The sequence below is a fragment of the Dryas octopetala genome, chromosome 7 (assembly GCF_963921425.1).
Source record: "Dryas octopetala chromosome 7, drDryOcto1.1, whole genome shotgun sequence".
Classification (NCBI taxonomy): domain Eukaryota; kingdom Viridiplantae; phylum Streptophyta; class Magnoliopsida; order Rosales; family Rosaceae; genus Dryas; species Dryas octopetala.
In genome coordinates, this window is record NC_141372.1 from 20,705,348 (window position 1) to 20,723,524 (window position 18,177).

Here is an 18,177-nt window from a genome sequence, read left to right on the forward strand (position 1 = left end):
TACAAAAACGCACACACTCACAAAACAGATATCTAAGGAGCATGCTAAAAATAAACGCACCTGGGAAAAGAAACTTTACATTGACGCACATGAGAAAAGAAACTTTACATTGACCATTATGTAATATTAAAATGTTTTATTTATTTAAATGTAATTTGCTAAAAATAAAAAATGATGTATTTGTTATAAAATAAAAGAAAAAGAGAAAATATAAAAGAGCACATGAAAGAGAGAAGTAGGGAGAAATCATAGTGTATTTCTAATCAGTAATGCTACACTTACCACATTTTTATACCACAATTTCATACCATCTTACATTGCATTCATACATTGAACACTATAAATTAAAAAATAAAACCTAAAAAAGAAAAATGAAATACCCTTCCAGTAAAGTAATGACACATCAGGTGGGATACAAATGTGGGAAAAAAAATGTGGGACAACTAGCATAAATCAATTTACAAAAGGTCTCTATTTCTAGGCTTTTATATGACTAGGGATAAGCTCATAAGGTCTCATATTTTACATTGAATTGGTCCTCTCAATTATCTATATAATTGCTCTAGATAAATATAGGAGATAAATATTAAACATGATAATAGACAGCCACATATTTATGAGAAAAAAATAAGAAATTGATACAACCAACAAATAAATAGATAAATAACATACAATGAGGTATTACTGAATAACAAAAAAATGTAAGAATTTAGAGAACTGTTATGAATATTAGTATTTACGTGGCTGTCCATATTTATTTATAGAAAATTAGGATTAAATACCAAATTCTAATAATTTTTTAGAATAGCATGAAAACTATATAATATTTCAATTGAACTACCAAATTTAAATATAATTTTTTAGATTAGGTCACAAACATATTGACCCCTTCGATTTGGCCATTTCCATTTGACATTTTTGTCTTTTGGCCTACCTCTTAAAAGTGCTAGTTAAAATTTATAAGGTTTCGACAAAATTGCCCTTGAGGTTTTTATATTGTTTTGGAAGTTGGCTAATGTAGTCTTAACTTCAGATTTAGTTGTGACTGTATGACACTCACAACTTCAAATTTAGTTGTGACTGAATGACCGTTACAGCTAAATTGTGAGACAGTCACAGTTAAGTTTTGACTGAATTGAATTTTTATTTAGAGAAATTGTATTACAATATAGTATAAATAGAGGTCAAAACAATACTTTTACTCAAAATAATACCTAGTATAGTGGTGAGAGTTGTCTCTTCCAATTTACCAAGACAGTCATAGTTAAGTTGTGACTGGATTGATTTTTTTTTAAAAAAATTTAATACAATATAGTATAAATTAATGTAATATTATTTTTTATTTTTTTTATTGTAGTGGCATGTGATGTAATATTTGTGAATTCTAATACATTTTACTTTATTATTTTGTTTGACTTTTCAACTAGTACCTAATTTAAAATGTGATTAAAATTTGGTATCTAAACTAAAAAGTTATTAAAATTTGGTATTAAAATCAATGGACCTATTTATCTAATGTATTTATCTAATATATTTATTATTTATCTGATGTATTAGATAAATAGTAGGAGTCCTATTCCATGTAAAACTAGGAGATTTAAATGTTCATCCCAAGTCATCCTGAAGCCTATAAATAAAGGACCTATGTGAGGGAAAATATCATCCCTCAATTCCTGATCACTTCTCTCTCTATTCTATTATTTTTACAACACATTATCAGCACGAGTTTTCCTCTTGATAATTTTCTTTCTTTGTTTGTTCGACTACTTCTCTTAATTTTTAAACATCTCAATGATTCTTTAATGATAGAGATCGATGAAAAAAGCCGACCGACTTCTTTATATTTGTTTCAATACTTTCATGTCGTGGGTAACTAGATGTAATATTGATTGTTTAAATGCCGCACGCAACCCAAGCCAAGTCATTGCTTCTGCTCCCTTATTTTTTAATTGCTTTGCTTCTGCAATTGTTTTGCATCAATATTGTTTCACTATTTTCATATTGTTTTATGCTAGTATATTGCTTTTGCTATAGGCCTATCAAGTTAAATCATTAAAAGTGATTCTGTTCCGATTTGCACAAGTGCAAAAAGTAACCTTTATGATATTGCTTTATTAGATTGCTTTATTTCATTAGATTGTTTATTCCAAGTCAGTTTATTTTTAGTGTTGATTTGTTATGGCGTTATGGCGTTATATGCACTAATGACCATCGACTGTTACTCTACTCATATATCGAATTGATATATTATTTATTCATAAATAATTGGTTAGTGCTTATGTTGAATTTTAATAAAAGATTGTATATTGATCTTATCTCTTGAGTTTAAAATAACCAAGTATATATAGATGGAAGAAAGGAAGGAGAGAACTGACAACAACAACAACCTTCTCCATACTTTAACCCATACCCTACAACACTATGAGTGATTGAAAAGAAAAACAAACTATTACATTAACTTTAGGTAAGGTGGTAACCACAACCTTAACAACTAGGTAAGGTGGTAACTACAACCTAACCTGTACATAATCTTCCAATACTCCCCCTCAAGCTGGATCAAGGAGATTGGTTGATTCAAGCTTGGAAAGTAAACGCCGAAACTGAGTGGAGGCTAAGGCCTTGGTGAAGATATCAGCTAGTTGATCATGACTACGAGTATAAGTCGTTTGAATCACCTTGGATTGAACCTGATCACGAATATAATGACAGTTAACTTCAATGTGCTTTGTTCTTTCATGAAACACCGAATTGGAGGCAATGTGTATAGCTGCCTGATTGTCACAAAATAGAGACATAGGTTGGCTTGTTTGAAAAACTAAATCCAAGAGAAGACCCTTTAGCCATATAAGCTCGCAGGCAGTGGAAGCCATTGCCCTATATTCAGCTTCTACACTGGAACGTGCAATCACATTTTGCTTTTTGCTCTTCCAAGTGACCAGATTTCCACCAACAAACTTGCAGTAGCCAGTGGTTGATTTTCTATCAAGAGCATTTCCTGCCCAATTAGCATCTGTGTAGCCCATAATCTGAGTGTTACCATTGTTCTTCATGAGAATTCCCTGACCAATAGAACCCTTGAGATACCTAAGGATTCTTTTAACCACCTGTAAATGTGCCACAGTTGGAGCATGCATGAATTGACTCACTAGGCTAACTGCATAAGTTATATTTGGTCTTGTAATGGTGAGATAAATGAGTTTACCAACTAATCTTTGGTAATACTGTATATTGCTGAGAGGCTCTCCTTCCAAATCCGGCCAACTTCAGTTTGTTGTCAAGAGGTGTGCTAACTGGTTTGCAGTCCAACATCTCAGCTTCTTGAATCAAATCAAGCACATACTTTCTTTGATTCAAGAAAAGGCCTTGTGAGAGGTTGCCATTTCAATTCCAAAAAAATATCTTAACACTCCCAAGTCTTTAATTGCAAATTTCTGATGAAGGGAATGCTTTAGAGTGTTAATCTCATCAATATTATCACTTGTGATGATAAGATCATCAATATAGATGAGAACAACCAATCTTCCAACTGATCCAACTCGAATTAAAAGAGATGAATCAACATTACTTCTCTTGAAGCCAACGGCTTTAAGCACTGAGCTTAACTTGGCATACCAGGCACGAGGAGATTGCTTCAATCCATAAATGGACTTGTGAAGTTGGCAAACCATATTAGAATAATTTGCTTGTGGATGACAAGGAGGCAATTTCATGTAGACTTCCTCTTTAAGATCTCTATGCAAGAATGCATTTTTCACATCCATTTGATATAATGGCCACTCATGATTAACTGCAACAGATAATAAGACCCTCACTGTATTCATCTTAGCAACAGGAGCAAATGTTTCTTTATAATCAACTCCAAATGTTTGAGTAAAGTCTCTAGCCACCACTCTTGCCTTATGTCTTTCAATGGAACCATCAGAATTAAACTTTGTCTTATAAATCCACCTGCTGCCTACCACCTTTTTTCCTTTTGGAAGATTGACCACGCTCCATGTTTTATTATCATCTAAAGCTTGCAGTTCTTCTTCCATTGCTTTCCTCCACACAGCTTGAAGCTAGATTAGCCTCTTGAAAACTTCTTGGCTTACTCTCACTGGATATCTTACTGAGGAAAGCAGCATAAGATGATAAGACTTTGTGATAGTTTATGAAGTTATTGACTGGATACCTTGCAATAGAGGTAACATAATCCTACGGCCTTAATGGTGGACGACGATCAAGAGATGGATTTCTTCGAGGTTGAGCTGGAGTCAAGGAGGAGGATTCAGCAGCATCTATTGATGTTTGCACAACATTAATGGAATTTACTTGATCCTTTGAGACTTCAACTTCTTCTTCAGTGATCACATTATCGTGTGCAGGAACTGGCATATCAAGGTTGAGAGGTACTGAAGAGGTGCAATCTATGCTTGCTGTTGGGTTTGGCAAGGGAAAGAATTCAAGAAAATTCTCCCCCTGACTAGATATCTCTGATGGCTTATTGAAATAGGTTTTTTTTTCCTCAAACTTAACATCTCTTGACACAAAAAGCTTCTTAGTACTGGGACTATAGCATTTGTACCCTTTTTGAGTAGAAGAGTACCCCAAGAAAACACATTTAACAGCCCTCAGATCTAGCTTATCTCGATGAGGTGATTGTATGTGAACAAAGCATGTACAATCCAAACACTCTTAGGTGTGACAGATCGAGTTTTCTACCTTTCATAACTTCATAAGGTGATTTTGAGTCTAAAACCCTACTAGGCAACCTGTTCATTAGATAGGTTGCAATGAGCATTCCTTGGGACCAAAAGTTTTTTGGAACATTCATTTGATACATCAGTGCTCTTGTTTTTTCAAGTAGGTCTCTATTCTTTCTTTCAGCTACCCCATTTTGTTGGGGTGTTCCAACACAACTTGTTTGATGCATAATGCCATGTGTGCTCAAGTATTTTGACATGATAATGGACATGTATTCAGTGCCATTATTTGATCTTAAGGTTTGAATTTGTGAAGAAAACTGATTTATGACAAGATTATGAAAATCTTTGAAAACATTCACAACTTCACTTTTGAATTTCAAGAGATACAACCAAGTGATTCTAGAACAATCATCAACAAAAGTAACAAAATACTTATAGCCATCAAAGGATTTAAGAGGTGCTAGACCCCAAACATCAGAGTGTACAATTTCAAAAAGCTTACTAGCTCTAGACAAGGAGGAATTAAAAGGCAATCTAGCAAATTTTGACAAGTGACAAGTTTCACATTTGAGAGGTGTTTTACATAAATTGGGAAACAAGGTGGACAAAACAGATTCTAAGGGATGTGCTAGACGTTGATGCCACAAATGTTGGTCTTGAGCTAGACTGGCATTGGCTTGAAATCCCTTGGGAATTTTAAAATCCTTTGATAGATAATACAATCCATTCAAGTTTCCCTTCACCAATCAGCTTCTTGGTGACTAGATCTTGAAAAATAACATAATGAGGAAAGAAGATTGCAAGGCAATTTAGGGAGTTGGTAATTCTTCCAACAGACAACAGTTGAAGAGGAAAGGATGGAACATATAAGGCCATGGACTCAACGTTTTCTGAGATTAATTTTATGTTCCCTCTACCCAAAACTAGAGCACCTTTACCATTGGCAATAGACACTTGAGAAGGTTTGACAATTTTTCAAAATCATACAAGTTTGTAGTTTGGTTTGTCATGTGATCAGTGGCACCTGAATCTATAATCCAAAAATCATGCACAAGAATAACATTAAAAGCAGTTGAAAAAGCATTTAAGATACTTGGAATCTCTTCATGAGATAAACCATCAGCTTCTGTTAGGAATCCTGCAAACTTGCCAAGCAATGCAGTTGGACCAGTCATATCTTCACATTCATCACTTCCTTTCTTTTTCTGGAGATAGGCTACAAATTCATTAATCAGGGCAGTTGGATTTGCAGAGAAATTCAACAACCCATCAGTAGAGGTAGCAGCTGCATAGTTTGCTTTGTGATGGTGATTCTGTGGACCTTTCTGGGAACCCTTATGATCTTTCGAAGTCTTATGATCTTTTTCAAACTTTGGTTTTAATTCAAGATGTAAAATCCAACATCGATCTCTCACATGCCCAATATTGTTGCAATAAGTGCATTTCAAGTCTGGCCTCTTGCCCTTGTAAATTTTCTCTTCAGCCTACTTATAGTTGGACACATAAGCTCTAGATTCAGACATACTAATTGCCTTTGTCTCTACATTCATTACCTTTATATAGACTAGCTTCTTCTTGTTGAATGGTGGTGCAAACATTGGCAAAGGATGGAAGCTCATTATTCATTAAGATGTGACTGCGAAGATCTTCATATTCTGAACCTAAGCTTGCTAACAACTGAAGAATCTTGTCTTCTTCAGCTTTTTTTAGTAACACAGCAACATTAGTAGTATGTGGTCGATATATATCCAGCTCATTCCACATAGATGCAAGGAATACTCAGAGAAACTAAAAATTAATTTCAGCAACCTTAGGCTCCATGGAATTGAGGAGCCATGATATAACTAGTTGATCCTTGCACAGCTAAGCTTCATATGCAGGAAAAGAGATTTCAGGAACCTGTATGTTCCCATTGATAAATCCAAGTTTGGATTTTCCTTCAAGAGCAAGAGTAACAGCTCTTGACCAAGGAAGATAGTTGACTTCATTCAACAAAACAGAGCAAAGCCGCTGATTTGGGTTGACATCAACCTCAGGGACACTTGAAGAAGAAGGAGCAAGGGAGCTCTCAACCTCCAAATTGAATGGATTGTCTTATGCCATTCTTGTGTAGAGTGTAGGAAAAAACAAAGAGACAAGCCGATTAAAGTTCCTGCTTTGATACCATGTTGAATTTTAATAAAAGATTGTATATTGATCTTATCTCTTGAGTTTACAATAACTAAGTATATATAGATGGAAGAAAGGAAGGAGAGAACTGACAACAACAACAACCCTCTCCATACTTTAACCTATACCCTACAACACTATGAGTGATTGAAAAGAAAAACAAACTATTACATCAACTTTAGGTAAGGTGCTAACCACAACCTTAACAACTAGGTAAGGTGGTAACTACAACCTAACCTGTACGTAATCTTCCAATAGTTTGTCTATATTCAAAATTGTATGTATGTGTTATATCTTTTATATTTTCTTATCTGTACATATTTGTATTATTATCCAATATTTGCTTCAAATATGTGATCTTTATCACCAAATTGATCTGCATTAAATATTCCATGATCCTAGAATTGATTGAGAGGTCTGAAGTTCCTTAATCCTAAATAAGTGAGTGCCAAAGGTGCCTCTTATGCAATATATCAATGACCTATTGTTCCCTATGATTTTGGAACCAAAAGTTCCCATGGACCTACATATTTCAAAGCTGAAATTAAGCTTATTGGATCCCAATTGCATGAACTAAAATGTTCACATTACACATTATTATGGATCCTAAAACACTATTCTTTTGTTATGTAGTGTCCGAAACAATGTCAAACCTCACAAAGCTTGAGTTCGTGACTCTTGATGTCATTGGCAAAAAATATCTCTCATGGATTCTTGATGCCAAAATCCATCTCACCTCTGAGGGCCTTGGAGATACAATCCAAGAGAACAATGAAGCATCTTTGCAAGATCGTGCAAAAGTTATGATTTTTCTTCGCCATCATCTTGACGAAGGGCTGAAAAATGAATACCTCATTGAGGAAGATCCTTTCGTCCTTTGGACCAACTTAAAGGAAAGATATGACCACCAAAAGATTGTCATCCTCCCAAAGGCATGCCATGATTGGATGCACCTGCGATTGCAGGATTTTAAAACAGTCAGTGAATACAATTAATTCAGCAATGTTCAAAATTATCTCTCAATTAAGATTGTGTAGGGATAGAGTGACTAAAGAGGACATGCTAGAGAGAGTTTTCTCAACATTCCATGCCTCTAATGTGGTCTTGCAACAACAATATCGTGAGCTCAGATTCCAAAAATATTTTGAATTGATTGCATGCCTCCTAGTGGCCGAGCAAAATAGTGAACTATTGATGAAAAATCATCAATCTCACCCAACTGGCTCTAATCCGATTCTTGAGGTGAATGCCAACTCTGCCCCCATTCTTGAAACAAACCATGCAAATAGCCAGGCAAACAATCATGAGCGTAATAATGGGAAAGGTCGTAATTAAGATAATGATAATCGTGGCCGTGGCCGAAATAACAAATGGAATCGTGATGGCTATAATCGTTTCTCCAATAACCGATTTGCACCATACCACCGTCAAAGGAATAACAATGGTGGGAACAAGAAAGAGGTAGACGTTCATTCAATAGGACATCTAAAAAGAATGATGATATTTGTGATCGGTGTGGAATGAAAGGACATTGAGCGCGTGTTTGCCGCACTGGCAAACATCTTGCTGATCTTTATCAAGCATCAATGGAAAAAGGAAAAGAAAAATAGGCAAATCTTTTTGATTATGATGGACCAGTGGATATATCCCACTTGGATATGTCAGATTTCTTTAAAGACCCTAATGGGAGGATTGATCACCTTATTAGGGGAGGAATTCATAATATTGATTAAGTTTTTTAGTTCAATTTCTATATTTTCAGTTTTTATTTAGAGATAATTGCTAATTAGGATGAATGAAATTTCATACATCTAAAAAAAATATACTTATACAGGTATACAATACCAAATATGGTAGGTCAACTATACAGCTAACTAATTGACAACTAATTAATAATTACAGCTAATACACGCTAACTCTCTCCCTTAAGTTGGTGCATAGATATCGCACATGCCTAACTTGGATAGCGATGTATGGAAAGGACCACTAGTAATGACATGAGTCTTCATATCAGCCAGCTGATCTGCACTCCTAATATAAGAAACCTCAATCACACCAGTATCTAGATTATCCTTGATGTAGTTTCTGTCAAGTTCAATGTGCTTGGTTCGATCATGCTGCACTGGATTATTAGCAATCTCAATAGTTGCCGTGTTATCACAAAAGAGTATCATCAATTTTTGAGGACCATACCCGAGTTCATCCAAGAAAATTTTAAGCCAAGTAAGCTCAGTAGTCGCATGATGAAAAGCACGGTATTCCACTTATGCACTAGATAGTGATACCACATTCTGTTTCTTCCACTTCTGCACTAGATAGTGATACCACATTATGTTTCTTACTCCTCCAAGTCACCAAGTTGCCTCCAACAAACGACACATACCCTGAAGTAGACTTTATATCCAATTTGGATCCCGCAAAGTCAGAATCAGTATATCCCACAATATCTAAGTGACCATGCCTGGAGAACATAACACCTTTACCTGGAGAGGACTTCAGATCAGCCAAAACACAATTCACTGCACCTATGTGTCGGTCACTCGGATTATGTATGAATTGACTCACAATACTAACTGCATACGATATGTTAGGCCTAGTATGAGATAGATAAATCAACTTCCCTACTAACCTCTGATACTTCTCCTTATTCGTTGGAACCTGATCAGGGTAGATAGCCAGACCATGGTTCACCTGAATAGGAGTATCCACAAGTTCGGAGGCAAAGTTACCAGTCTCAGCTAAGAGATCTAATACGTACTTCCGTTGAGAGAGAAAAATTTCTTGCTTGGACCGAGATACTTCGATGCCCAAGAAGTATTTTAGAACTCCCAAGTCTTTCATTTCAAATTCCTTAGCCAAATAGTTCTGAAGCTTATCTATCTCACTTATGTCACTGCCTGTAACAATCATGTCATCAACATAAATAATAAGCACGATAATGCTATCACCATCCCTTTTATAGAACAGGGTGTGATCTGTGAAAGCTTGCTTAAAACCATACTCCTTCATTGAGTTGCTAAACCTGCCAAACCAAGCCCTCGGCGATTGCTTCAGTTCATACAATGCCTTCTCCAGCTTGCATACTTTACCTCCTTTTGGTGTAAATCCTGGAAGAGGATCCATATACACCTCCTTTACCAGATTACCATGAAGAAAGGCATTCTTCACATCAAACTGTCGTAACGGCCAGTCCAGATTAACTGCAAGAGAGAGTATGATCCTAACATCATTCATCTTGGCCACATGAGCAAAGGTCTCTCAATAGTCAATCCCATAAGTTTGGGTGTAACCCTTGGCTACCAGTTTAGCCTTGTACCTGTCAACCGTCTCGTCTGACTTATACTTCACCGTAAACACTCATTTACACCCCACTGTCTTCTTTTCCTGAGGTAACTCGACTATGTCCCAAGTAGAGTTCTTTTGGAGAGCCTTCATTTCTTCTACCATAGCAGACTTCCATTTGGGATCTCCAAAAGCTTCTTGAAAATGACTAGGAATAGACACAGAAGACAACTGAAGGGCAAAAGCTAAGTGAGACTTAGACAGACGATGATAATAGACAAAATCAAACATAGGATAAATGACATTAGACGAAGATTTGGAGAAACCCAACCCATCGGGCTCTTTACGATCACGAAGGGGATATCTCCTATCCTGACCACCGACTTGTGGATTCAAGTCAGTAGAGTCCGAAGGTACAAGATCTAAGACTACAGGGTTAGAATCCGAATCAATAACTGAAGCTATAGGAGAAGAGACATGTACCTCAGGATCAATCTTGGAAGAGTCATTCAATGGCATGGTAGTATCATCAAGAGGAGTACTGGAATTAGAAAGAGGTACATCAGTAGCATCCTTGTTCCTTCTTGTATAACATTTCTGGAACAACCGAGCTGGTCTTTTACCCCCACTTTCTTTAGGTTCGGATTCAGCGTCTACAGGATCAGGAGCATTAGAAATCTCCCCCTCACCCAAAGCAGCTGAATCCTCCCCTTTACCCGAAATCCATAATCTCTTTTCTTCCAACTATAACCGTTCCTCTTCCTTACTACTAATCTCCCTTCCTTACTACTAATCTCCCCCCTGAAAAGGAACCATAGATACAACCTCAGAAAAATAAGACACTCATTCACAAAACTAAACATCCATAGACACATAGTATTTACCCGTAAGAGGATGAAAACATTTATATCCTTTATGGGAATTAGAGTAACCAAGGAAGACACACCGAAGGGCACGAGGATCAAGCTTGTCCCTATGAAGAGAGTGAACATGGACATAACACACATAACCAAAAACCTTAAGGCAAAGATTGAGAGTAGAAGGGATAGAGTGAAATCGTGATAACATCATCAACGAAGGTTGATAGTCAAGGATACGGGCAGACATTCGGTTGATAAGAAAGACAGCGGTCATGACAGCCTCAGCCCAGAAACGTTTAGGAACATGCATAGTAAAACATAAGGTCGGGCCACCTCAAGGAGATAGCGATTCTTACGTTCTACTATGCCGTTCTGTTGTGGCGTATAGGCACACATTGTTTGGTGGAGAATGCCATGTTGTTTAAAGAAATTAGAAAGAGACTGATTAACAAACTCATGACCATTGTCAGAATGAAAAACCTGAACTTGAGTATGAAACTGTGTGACAATCATCTTATAAAACTGAGGAATAACATGTATAACATCACTCTTAGACTTCAACACATATACCCAACTCACCCGAGTGTCGTCATCAATAAAAGACACAAAGTATTTATGCCCTGAAGCAGAAGAGGTAGAGAAAGGACCCCAAACATCAATATAAACACATGAAAAAAGAATTAATCTTTTATTGAAACTGACTTTAAAAGGAACACGATGGTTTTTAGCATAAATGCATTGTTCACACCGTAAACTAGAAACATGAATATGGCAAAACAACTTAGGAAATAAAACATTCTAAATAGGCAAAAGAAGGATGTCTCAAACGACAATGCCATAAAAGAATCTTCTCCCTGTTCGACGACCCTCTTTCTACTTGAAAACCAAGACTAGACTTGGATTGCAATGCACTGGCCCCTTCCAAGTAGTAAAGACCTCATCTCTCCTTACCAGCACCAATCGTCATCTTTATGAGATTATCCTGAAACTCACAATGAGCAGAATAAAAGGTTACAGAACAACTAAGATGTTTGGTAATCTGGCTAATGGAAAGAAGACTATTAGAGAGATTAGGAGCAAGTAAGACAAAAGACATGGAGAGTGTGGGAGAAAGGGAGACAGTCCTGGCCCCTGTAAACGGCATGAGAGTCTCATCATCAACCTGAACAGACTTAACAGGCGAAGACATTAGAGAATCAAACAAGGAAGAGTTTCTAGTCATATGATCAATTGCTCCTGAATCAATAACTCAAGTGTAATTATCAGAAGAAATAAAGGCCAAACCAGAATTACCTCCTTGAGAAGACACTCGAGAGACATGAGAAGCAGAATATGAAGATGTGTCAACAAGAGCAGCCTGAGAAGGTTTCCTGTTTTTTCTCTTAGCTTGCTTAAGCTTATACTACTCGGGATAACCATGCTTCTTCCAGCAAACATCGACTGTATGCCTGGTACTATTGCAGTCAGTGCAACGGCGAGTAGGAAGATCAAAAGAACCAGAATGAGCAGGAAAATGGGCCGACTGAGAGCTACTTTTCTGAACTGCCAGGGCTGAAGCCTCAAAACGATCTTCAGTACCTATGGTAACCTGTCTATGCACTTCTCGGTGAACCATGGAGTACGTTTCTTCTAGGCTTGGTAAAGGAGAGGTAGCGAGGACACGACCGCTGACGTGATCCAAATTGTGATCAAGTCTTGCAAGAAACATGTAAACATGATCCTCAGCCAAGTGCCTTTTCTGTTTCTCCACATCGGCTTGGCAGTCCATATCATTAGGCCTCTGATAATCAAGCTCCATAAAAATGGAGTTCAGCTCGTTGTAGTACTCGATGAGAGGCCGGCCACCCTGACGCAATTGAAAGGCTTTCTTCATTAGTTCATAAACCTGAGAAGAGTTAGAAGCATCAAGATAGCTCCTCTTAGCAGCATCCCATACATCCTTTGCCTTTCCACACTACACAAAGTGTGACATAAGATTAAGAGTCATGGAGTTGATGAGCCATAACTTAACTAGGGCATCTTGCCCTTCCCATTCATCGTAGCCTGGATCAGTCTCTACGGGTGCAACCTTCCTCCCTGTAATATAGCCCTTCTACATCCTGCCAGCAATATGCATTTCCAGAATTTTAGACCAAACACGATAATTAGTACATCCAGTTTAATATGGATTAGAGAAGAGGTTTCTTGAATTGTCACAGCAGAAGGTAGCTTGCTGTTAGAATTGGCAAGAGCCTTGCCACTGCAGAACATAGTGTCTTGCCCAGCAAACATGTTGAAGAGAATCGACTGATAGGCTGGAGTAGAGAACGAGAAGGAAGTTTTTTGTGGCTAGGGTTTTTGAAAAAGAAGTAGACACAACAGCAGCACAAAGAGAGGCTGGAGCCGCTTCTCTCTAGAAGAGGCAGCAGCTGTAGAAATTAGGGTTTTTTTTTGTATTGTGTTTTTCATTAGAGCAGAAAAGTTTTACCTTGGAGCCTTTTCCTATTATGCTATTTTCATTCTGATTGTTCTTCATATTTTGGTTATGTGATATTGGGCTAGAGAACCTTTGGTGTCTCTACTATTTCTTTTCATGGTATCAGAGCTACAAGGGTGGTAGCTAGTATTTTTTTCAAATCCCTTAGGGAAGGAGATCAATCGATATTGCTCCTAGAAATGGATTCTTCAAGTCGAGCCGTCGGGCTTGGGATATAGCTGTTAAATCAGTCAAATTACAAGCTGTGGAGATCTTGTATGAAGTCCTATTTGGTTGGTGAACAGTTGTGGGATGTTGTTGGTGATTCAAACACAACCAAACCTGAACGTGGTGAAGGTAATGCAGAAGCCCTAAAGAAGTGGACAATGACAAATGCAAAGGCCGAGTTTGTGCTTAAAAAATCGGTTTCTCATGGGCTCTTTTATCATATTATTAAGTGTAAGTCAGCAAATGAAATTTTGGAGACTCTTGACAAATTGTTCAAAAAAAAGGATATTGGTCGGTTGCAAATGTTGGAGAACGAATTGGTAGACACAACTTAAGGTGACCTCTCAATTTCTCAGTTTTTCTTGAAAATTAAAAATCTCTGCTCGGATATATCATTTTAGACCCAAATGAGCTGGAGCTTGACTTTAATAGCTCGTTCTGAACAGTTGGCTGGTCCAATGACTCTGAGATTTTTACACAATGTCATTTGACCTCTCAACTTTCATCTCCACCTGGTTTCATCCAAAAACTCCAAGTAAAAACAATTTCTTTATCTTTGACATTTTAGAGCTCCAAAATTCCATCTTTTTCCTTCAATTTTGTCCTTGGGTTATATTTCCTATATCAACTCACAAAACACATCAAACAACCAATTTCACACAAAAACATTACAAAATAAAAGGTAAAAGTGGTATAATAATTATGCATATTATGAATGTATCATGAGCCAATCTCAGATGCACGAGTTCAGAGGCATATTGTTCGTGGATTGAAAAAGGAGTACACTCCGTTTGTAACTTTTATTCAAGGATGGGATTGGCAACCATATTTGGAGGAATTTGAGAACCTTTTATCCTCTCAAGAGACTTTAGCTCGTCAAATGGCTAGAGTCTCCATCTCAAACAACACAATAGAAGCTCTTTTCACTGGTGGAAAGAAAAACTTTAGACAAGAGAAGAAGAAGGAGTTTAGAAAGCAAGATGGTGCACATAGGGAATCGTCCACTCAGTATAAGAAGGTTTTTAAATTCCATCGTTGTGGAAAGCCCGACCATATTAAGAAGTTTTGTCAAGTTAAATTGAACGAAGGTAATATTGCTGAACAAAAGGGTGGCTCTCACAATTCTGGAACCTCTGAAGATGATGGAAATTAGGGGAAATGTTTTTTGGCAGAAACTTCAACACTTAATACCATGACATCCATTAGTTTTCAAGATGAATGGATTGTGGATTCAGGTTATGGCCATCATTTGACGGGTGATAAGTCTAAGTTCTCATTCATACAACCATATGAAGGCAATGAAGCAATGGTGACAGCAGATAACTCTGTTGACCAAGTTAAAGAGGAAGACATTGTCATTGTCAATGAGTGAGGTAATGACTCTATCACTCTAAAAAATGTTTTTCATGTTCCGGGTATGAAGAAATCTATTTTCAGTTGCAAATACTGTGGATGCTGGTTATAATGTTCTATTTGGGCAAAATGATGTTAAGTTTCTTAGAAACGTTGAGTCTTTAAAGGCTGATATTCTTCACACCGGTAAGCAGGTGAAAAATGTATTTGTTTTGTCTGCTTCCTCAACATATATTGATAGGGTCAGCTGCAGTGAGAATGTATCTTTATGGCATGCTAGATTGGGGCACGTAAATATGGATAAACTGAAAGTGATGGTTCGAAAAAATTTGGTTCATGGTTTACCAAATTTGAACATTTTTCCTAGCAAAGAAGTGTGTGAGGGATGCCAATTTGGAAAGTCTCAACGTCTTCCTTTTGAAAAATCTTTATCTAGAAGCAAGGCTCCTCTTGAGTGCGTTCATGGTGATTTATTTGGACCAAACAGAAGTTCTTCTTTTTCAGTTTTCGGTATATGCTAATTCTTGTTTATAATTTTTTAAGATTCACATGAGTTTATTTTGTAAAGAAGAAGTTAGATACTCTCTCTAAGTTTCAAGAATTTAAAAAAGCTGTGGAAGGTGTTCTTGGCCTAAAGATTAAGCGGCTGCGAACTGATAATGGTGGGGAATTTTTCTCTGATGATTTCTTCAATTTTTTTCCGAAAGCATGGTATAAGAAGAGAATTTTCTTGTGCTAAGACGCCACATCAAAATGGAGTCGTTGAGAGGAAGATTAAGCATCTGACTGAGACATGTAAGAGCTAGTTACATGCCAAAAATTTAACCAAGGCCTTGTGGGCAGAGGGTGTGAGACCCCGTATTTTTCAAAGTTTTATTTTAAATATTTTGAGAATTTATTTTAAGAATTTTGGGAATTTATTTGGAAATTAAAAAGGTTTTATTTTTATTTTAATTTTTGTTTTAAATTGGGCTTGACCCAAAGTTGACTTTTAAAATTATTGAGCTTTCGTTTTTGACTTTGGGCTTGTTGGGAAGGTCTCGAGTCCACGAGTTCGTAGACACGTAGCACGCGTCGATCCGAGTTATGGTTTGAGAGTTACGAGCATTTGAAGTAAAGGACAATCTTGTAATTTGTACCAAAGGGGTTTTAAAACCCAAAAATCTGACTTTTCTCTCTCTCTCTCTCTCTCTCTCTCTCTCTCTCTCTCTCTCACCTCTCACCCTCGCCGCCCCTGCCGCCCCTGCCGCCCTCCCCTCTTCCTCCCCCTGGCCGCCGACCACCCATCTGAGCCGCTACCGCACCGAATCGACGCGAAGACCGAGAGAAGCTCTCGCTGGCGATCTCATTTTTTCGGCGACGACGGGACACCGTACCTATTGGGTCTTCTTCCTCTCACCACGACGAGTCTAGACATGGTCTCCGTTTGTCCATACGATGCTCCACGACAGAGCAATGAGCTCGGGAAGTCTAACGTAGCCGTCGGCTTCCACCGCCGATTTCGGCCATTTTCGACGACTTTTGGCCGTCGGTCCAGTCGTCAAAATCGATCCATTAGGTATGAGTAGTCTTTCCCTAAGGTGGGCACGTCCAATTTTGAGAAATTGGAAATTCGATTTTAGGGTTTATGCCAATTTCGAATTTCTTGAAATTGGACTTGAATTCGAGTTGTTTTTGTGCAATTGAAGGTTATATTGTGCAATTAGGATTAATTGGAGTTGATTTTGGGTATTTCCAGGTTTGTACCGCCGCTGCCGGTTGTTTGACCCAATTCCGTCCAATTGAAGTCCCAGGAACCCTTCTAGTTCCAATTGGTGAGAATTCGGTGATTTTTTTGTCTTGTTTTGGGGCTGGGCAGCCACCGTGTGTGGTGGTTACATCCCGTTTCGGTCGTTTAGCGGCCATTTGAGTTTTCGTTTGTATTTAATTAGTTGTCTGGTCTTAACAAGTACGCGGACTCGGAAAATCTTATTCCTGATGTTGTCATGCTACAGGATTTGATATCCAAGTGTGTTGCCGTCCAAGGGCATTTCAGTCTTTTCACGTGCTTACACTGTGAGTGAAATTAGATAGATGTTTTGTTGCCTTGCTTCCGTGTATGCATTTGTTTGCTAAGATTTGGTAAAGTTTAGGCTTGAATCATGAAGGTGGAATTGATGGTGATTATGCTTGAGGTTATCAATTAAGACGTGAATGACTTGAGGTTGAGGTTAATAGTTGACAATTAGGCAATTGATTTGCCAAAATGATTTATTATTATTATTGGTGGGAATTGATGTGAAAACGAGGAATATGGATTATCTTGATGCTTGAATCATTGGTGAATGAAATATTATGTGATTGGATAATTATTATTTATGCTTTGAAGTTATTATGGATTATTTATTGAGTATGGAAATTGAAGAAATTATTGAGGTTAGTTAATTAAGTCATTTCACTCGTACGAGCTTTCAAGCTTACCGGGTTTGTTGTATAACCCGGTACACCATGAATGTGGTGTAGGGTTTGTGTTTTGCAGGTTAAGCAGGCTGAGGAAGCAGTGGGGAGAAGATGAGGCAGTGGGATTCAGAGAGATTTATTTAATTGTTTTTACACAATATTTTTGTTTAAATGTTTTTGGTAAAATTGTATTTACTTATGTTATTGTGTATGACTTAAAAGAAAGAGAAAACATGTTTAAATGTTTGATGTTTTAGTGTTTTATGGGTCCGAGGTTTGGGGCATTACATAGGGTATGATGTGTACAGTGTGAGACCCTAGAATTTTCAGTATTTTGTTTTTTCGGTTAGTTAAGTTTATTTCTATAAGTTGACGAATTTTTCTGAAGACCAAGTGACTAAGGTTAGACCCTTGTAGCGTAGAGCTCGTCTTTCTGAGAATAACGACGTTTAGTTCATCTGAATTGGAGTTCGAATGAATGAATTACGAATTTCCAAAGTTGGAGAATTATTTTAGGTTATTATTTGATTTTCTGGAATTTTATTTAGAGAAGTTTGATTTTCCACAAAAATTTTGGAAATCAAAATAATTTTTTGAGGCCATAGATAATTAGTACTTAGCTTCACGAGTCCGTAGAAATTTTTGAGAGATTTTTCAAAGCTCGAATATATTTTTGGTGATTTATTTAAGTTTGGAGAATTTTGGA

The 18,177-nt window shown here is 37.2% G+C and overlaps 1 protein-coding gene and 1 pseudogene across 1 annotated transcript; one reads left to right on the top strand and one right to left on the bottom strand.

Annotated features, from left to right (window-relative positions):
* The first annotated feature begins 7,498 nt into the window (after positions 1-7,498).
* On the top strand, positions 7,499-8,189 carry LOC147280442 (uncharacterized; annotated as a pseudogene).
* Positions 8,190-10,211: 2,022 nt separating this feature from the next.
* LOC147280443 (uncharacterized) lies at positions 10,212-13,267 on the bottom strand. Its single transcript, XM_086252211.1, has 5 exons — positions 13,148-13,267; positions 12,413-12,950; positions 11,948-12,232; positions 11,353-11,616; positions 10,212-10,846 (listed from the first exon to the last, which is right to left on the bottom strand). Exons 1-5 carry the CDS (start codon positions 13,265-13,267, stop codon positions 10,212-10,214), a joined length of 1,842 nt encoding a protein of 613 aa, XP_086108337.1.
* Between the last annotated feature and the right edge of the window lie 4,910 nt (positions 13,268-18,177).

Excerpts from the sequence above, each read along its gene's own strand:
- LOC147280443 (XM_086252211.1), bottom strand. The coding sequence starts at position 13,267 with ATGTTTGCTGGGCAAGACACTATGTTCTGCAGTGGCAAGGCTCTTGCC. Across the intron at positions 12,233-12,412 it reads TGTTTGCTGGAAGAAGCATG|GAGCAATTGATCATATGACT; the intron begins GTTATCCCGAGT and ends TTATTGATTCAG. Across the intron at positions 10,847-11,352 it reads ACAGAACGGCATAGTAGAAC|GGGAGGATTCAGCTGCTTTG; the intron begins GTAAGAATCGCT and ends TTTCGGGTAAAG.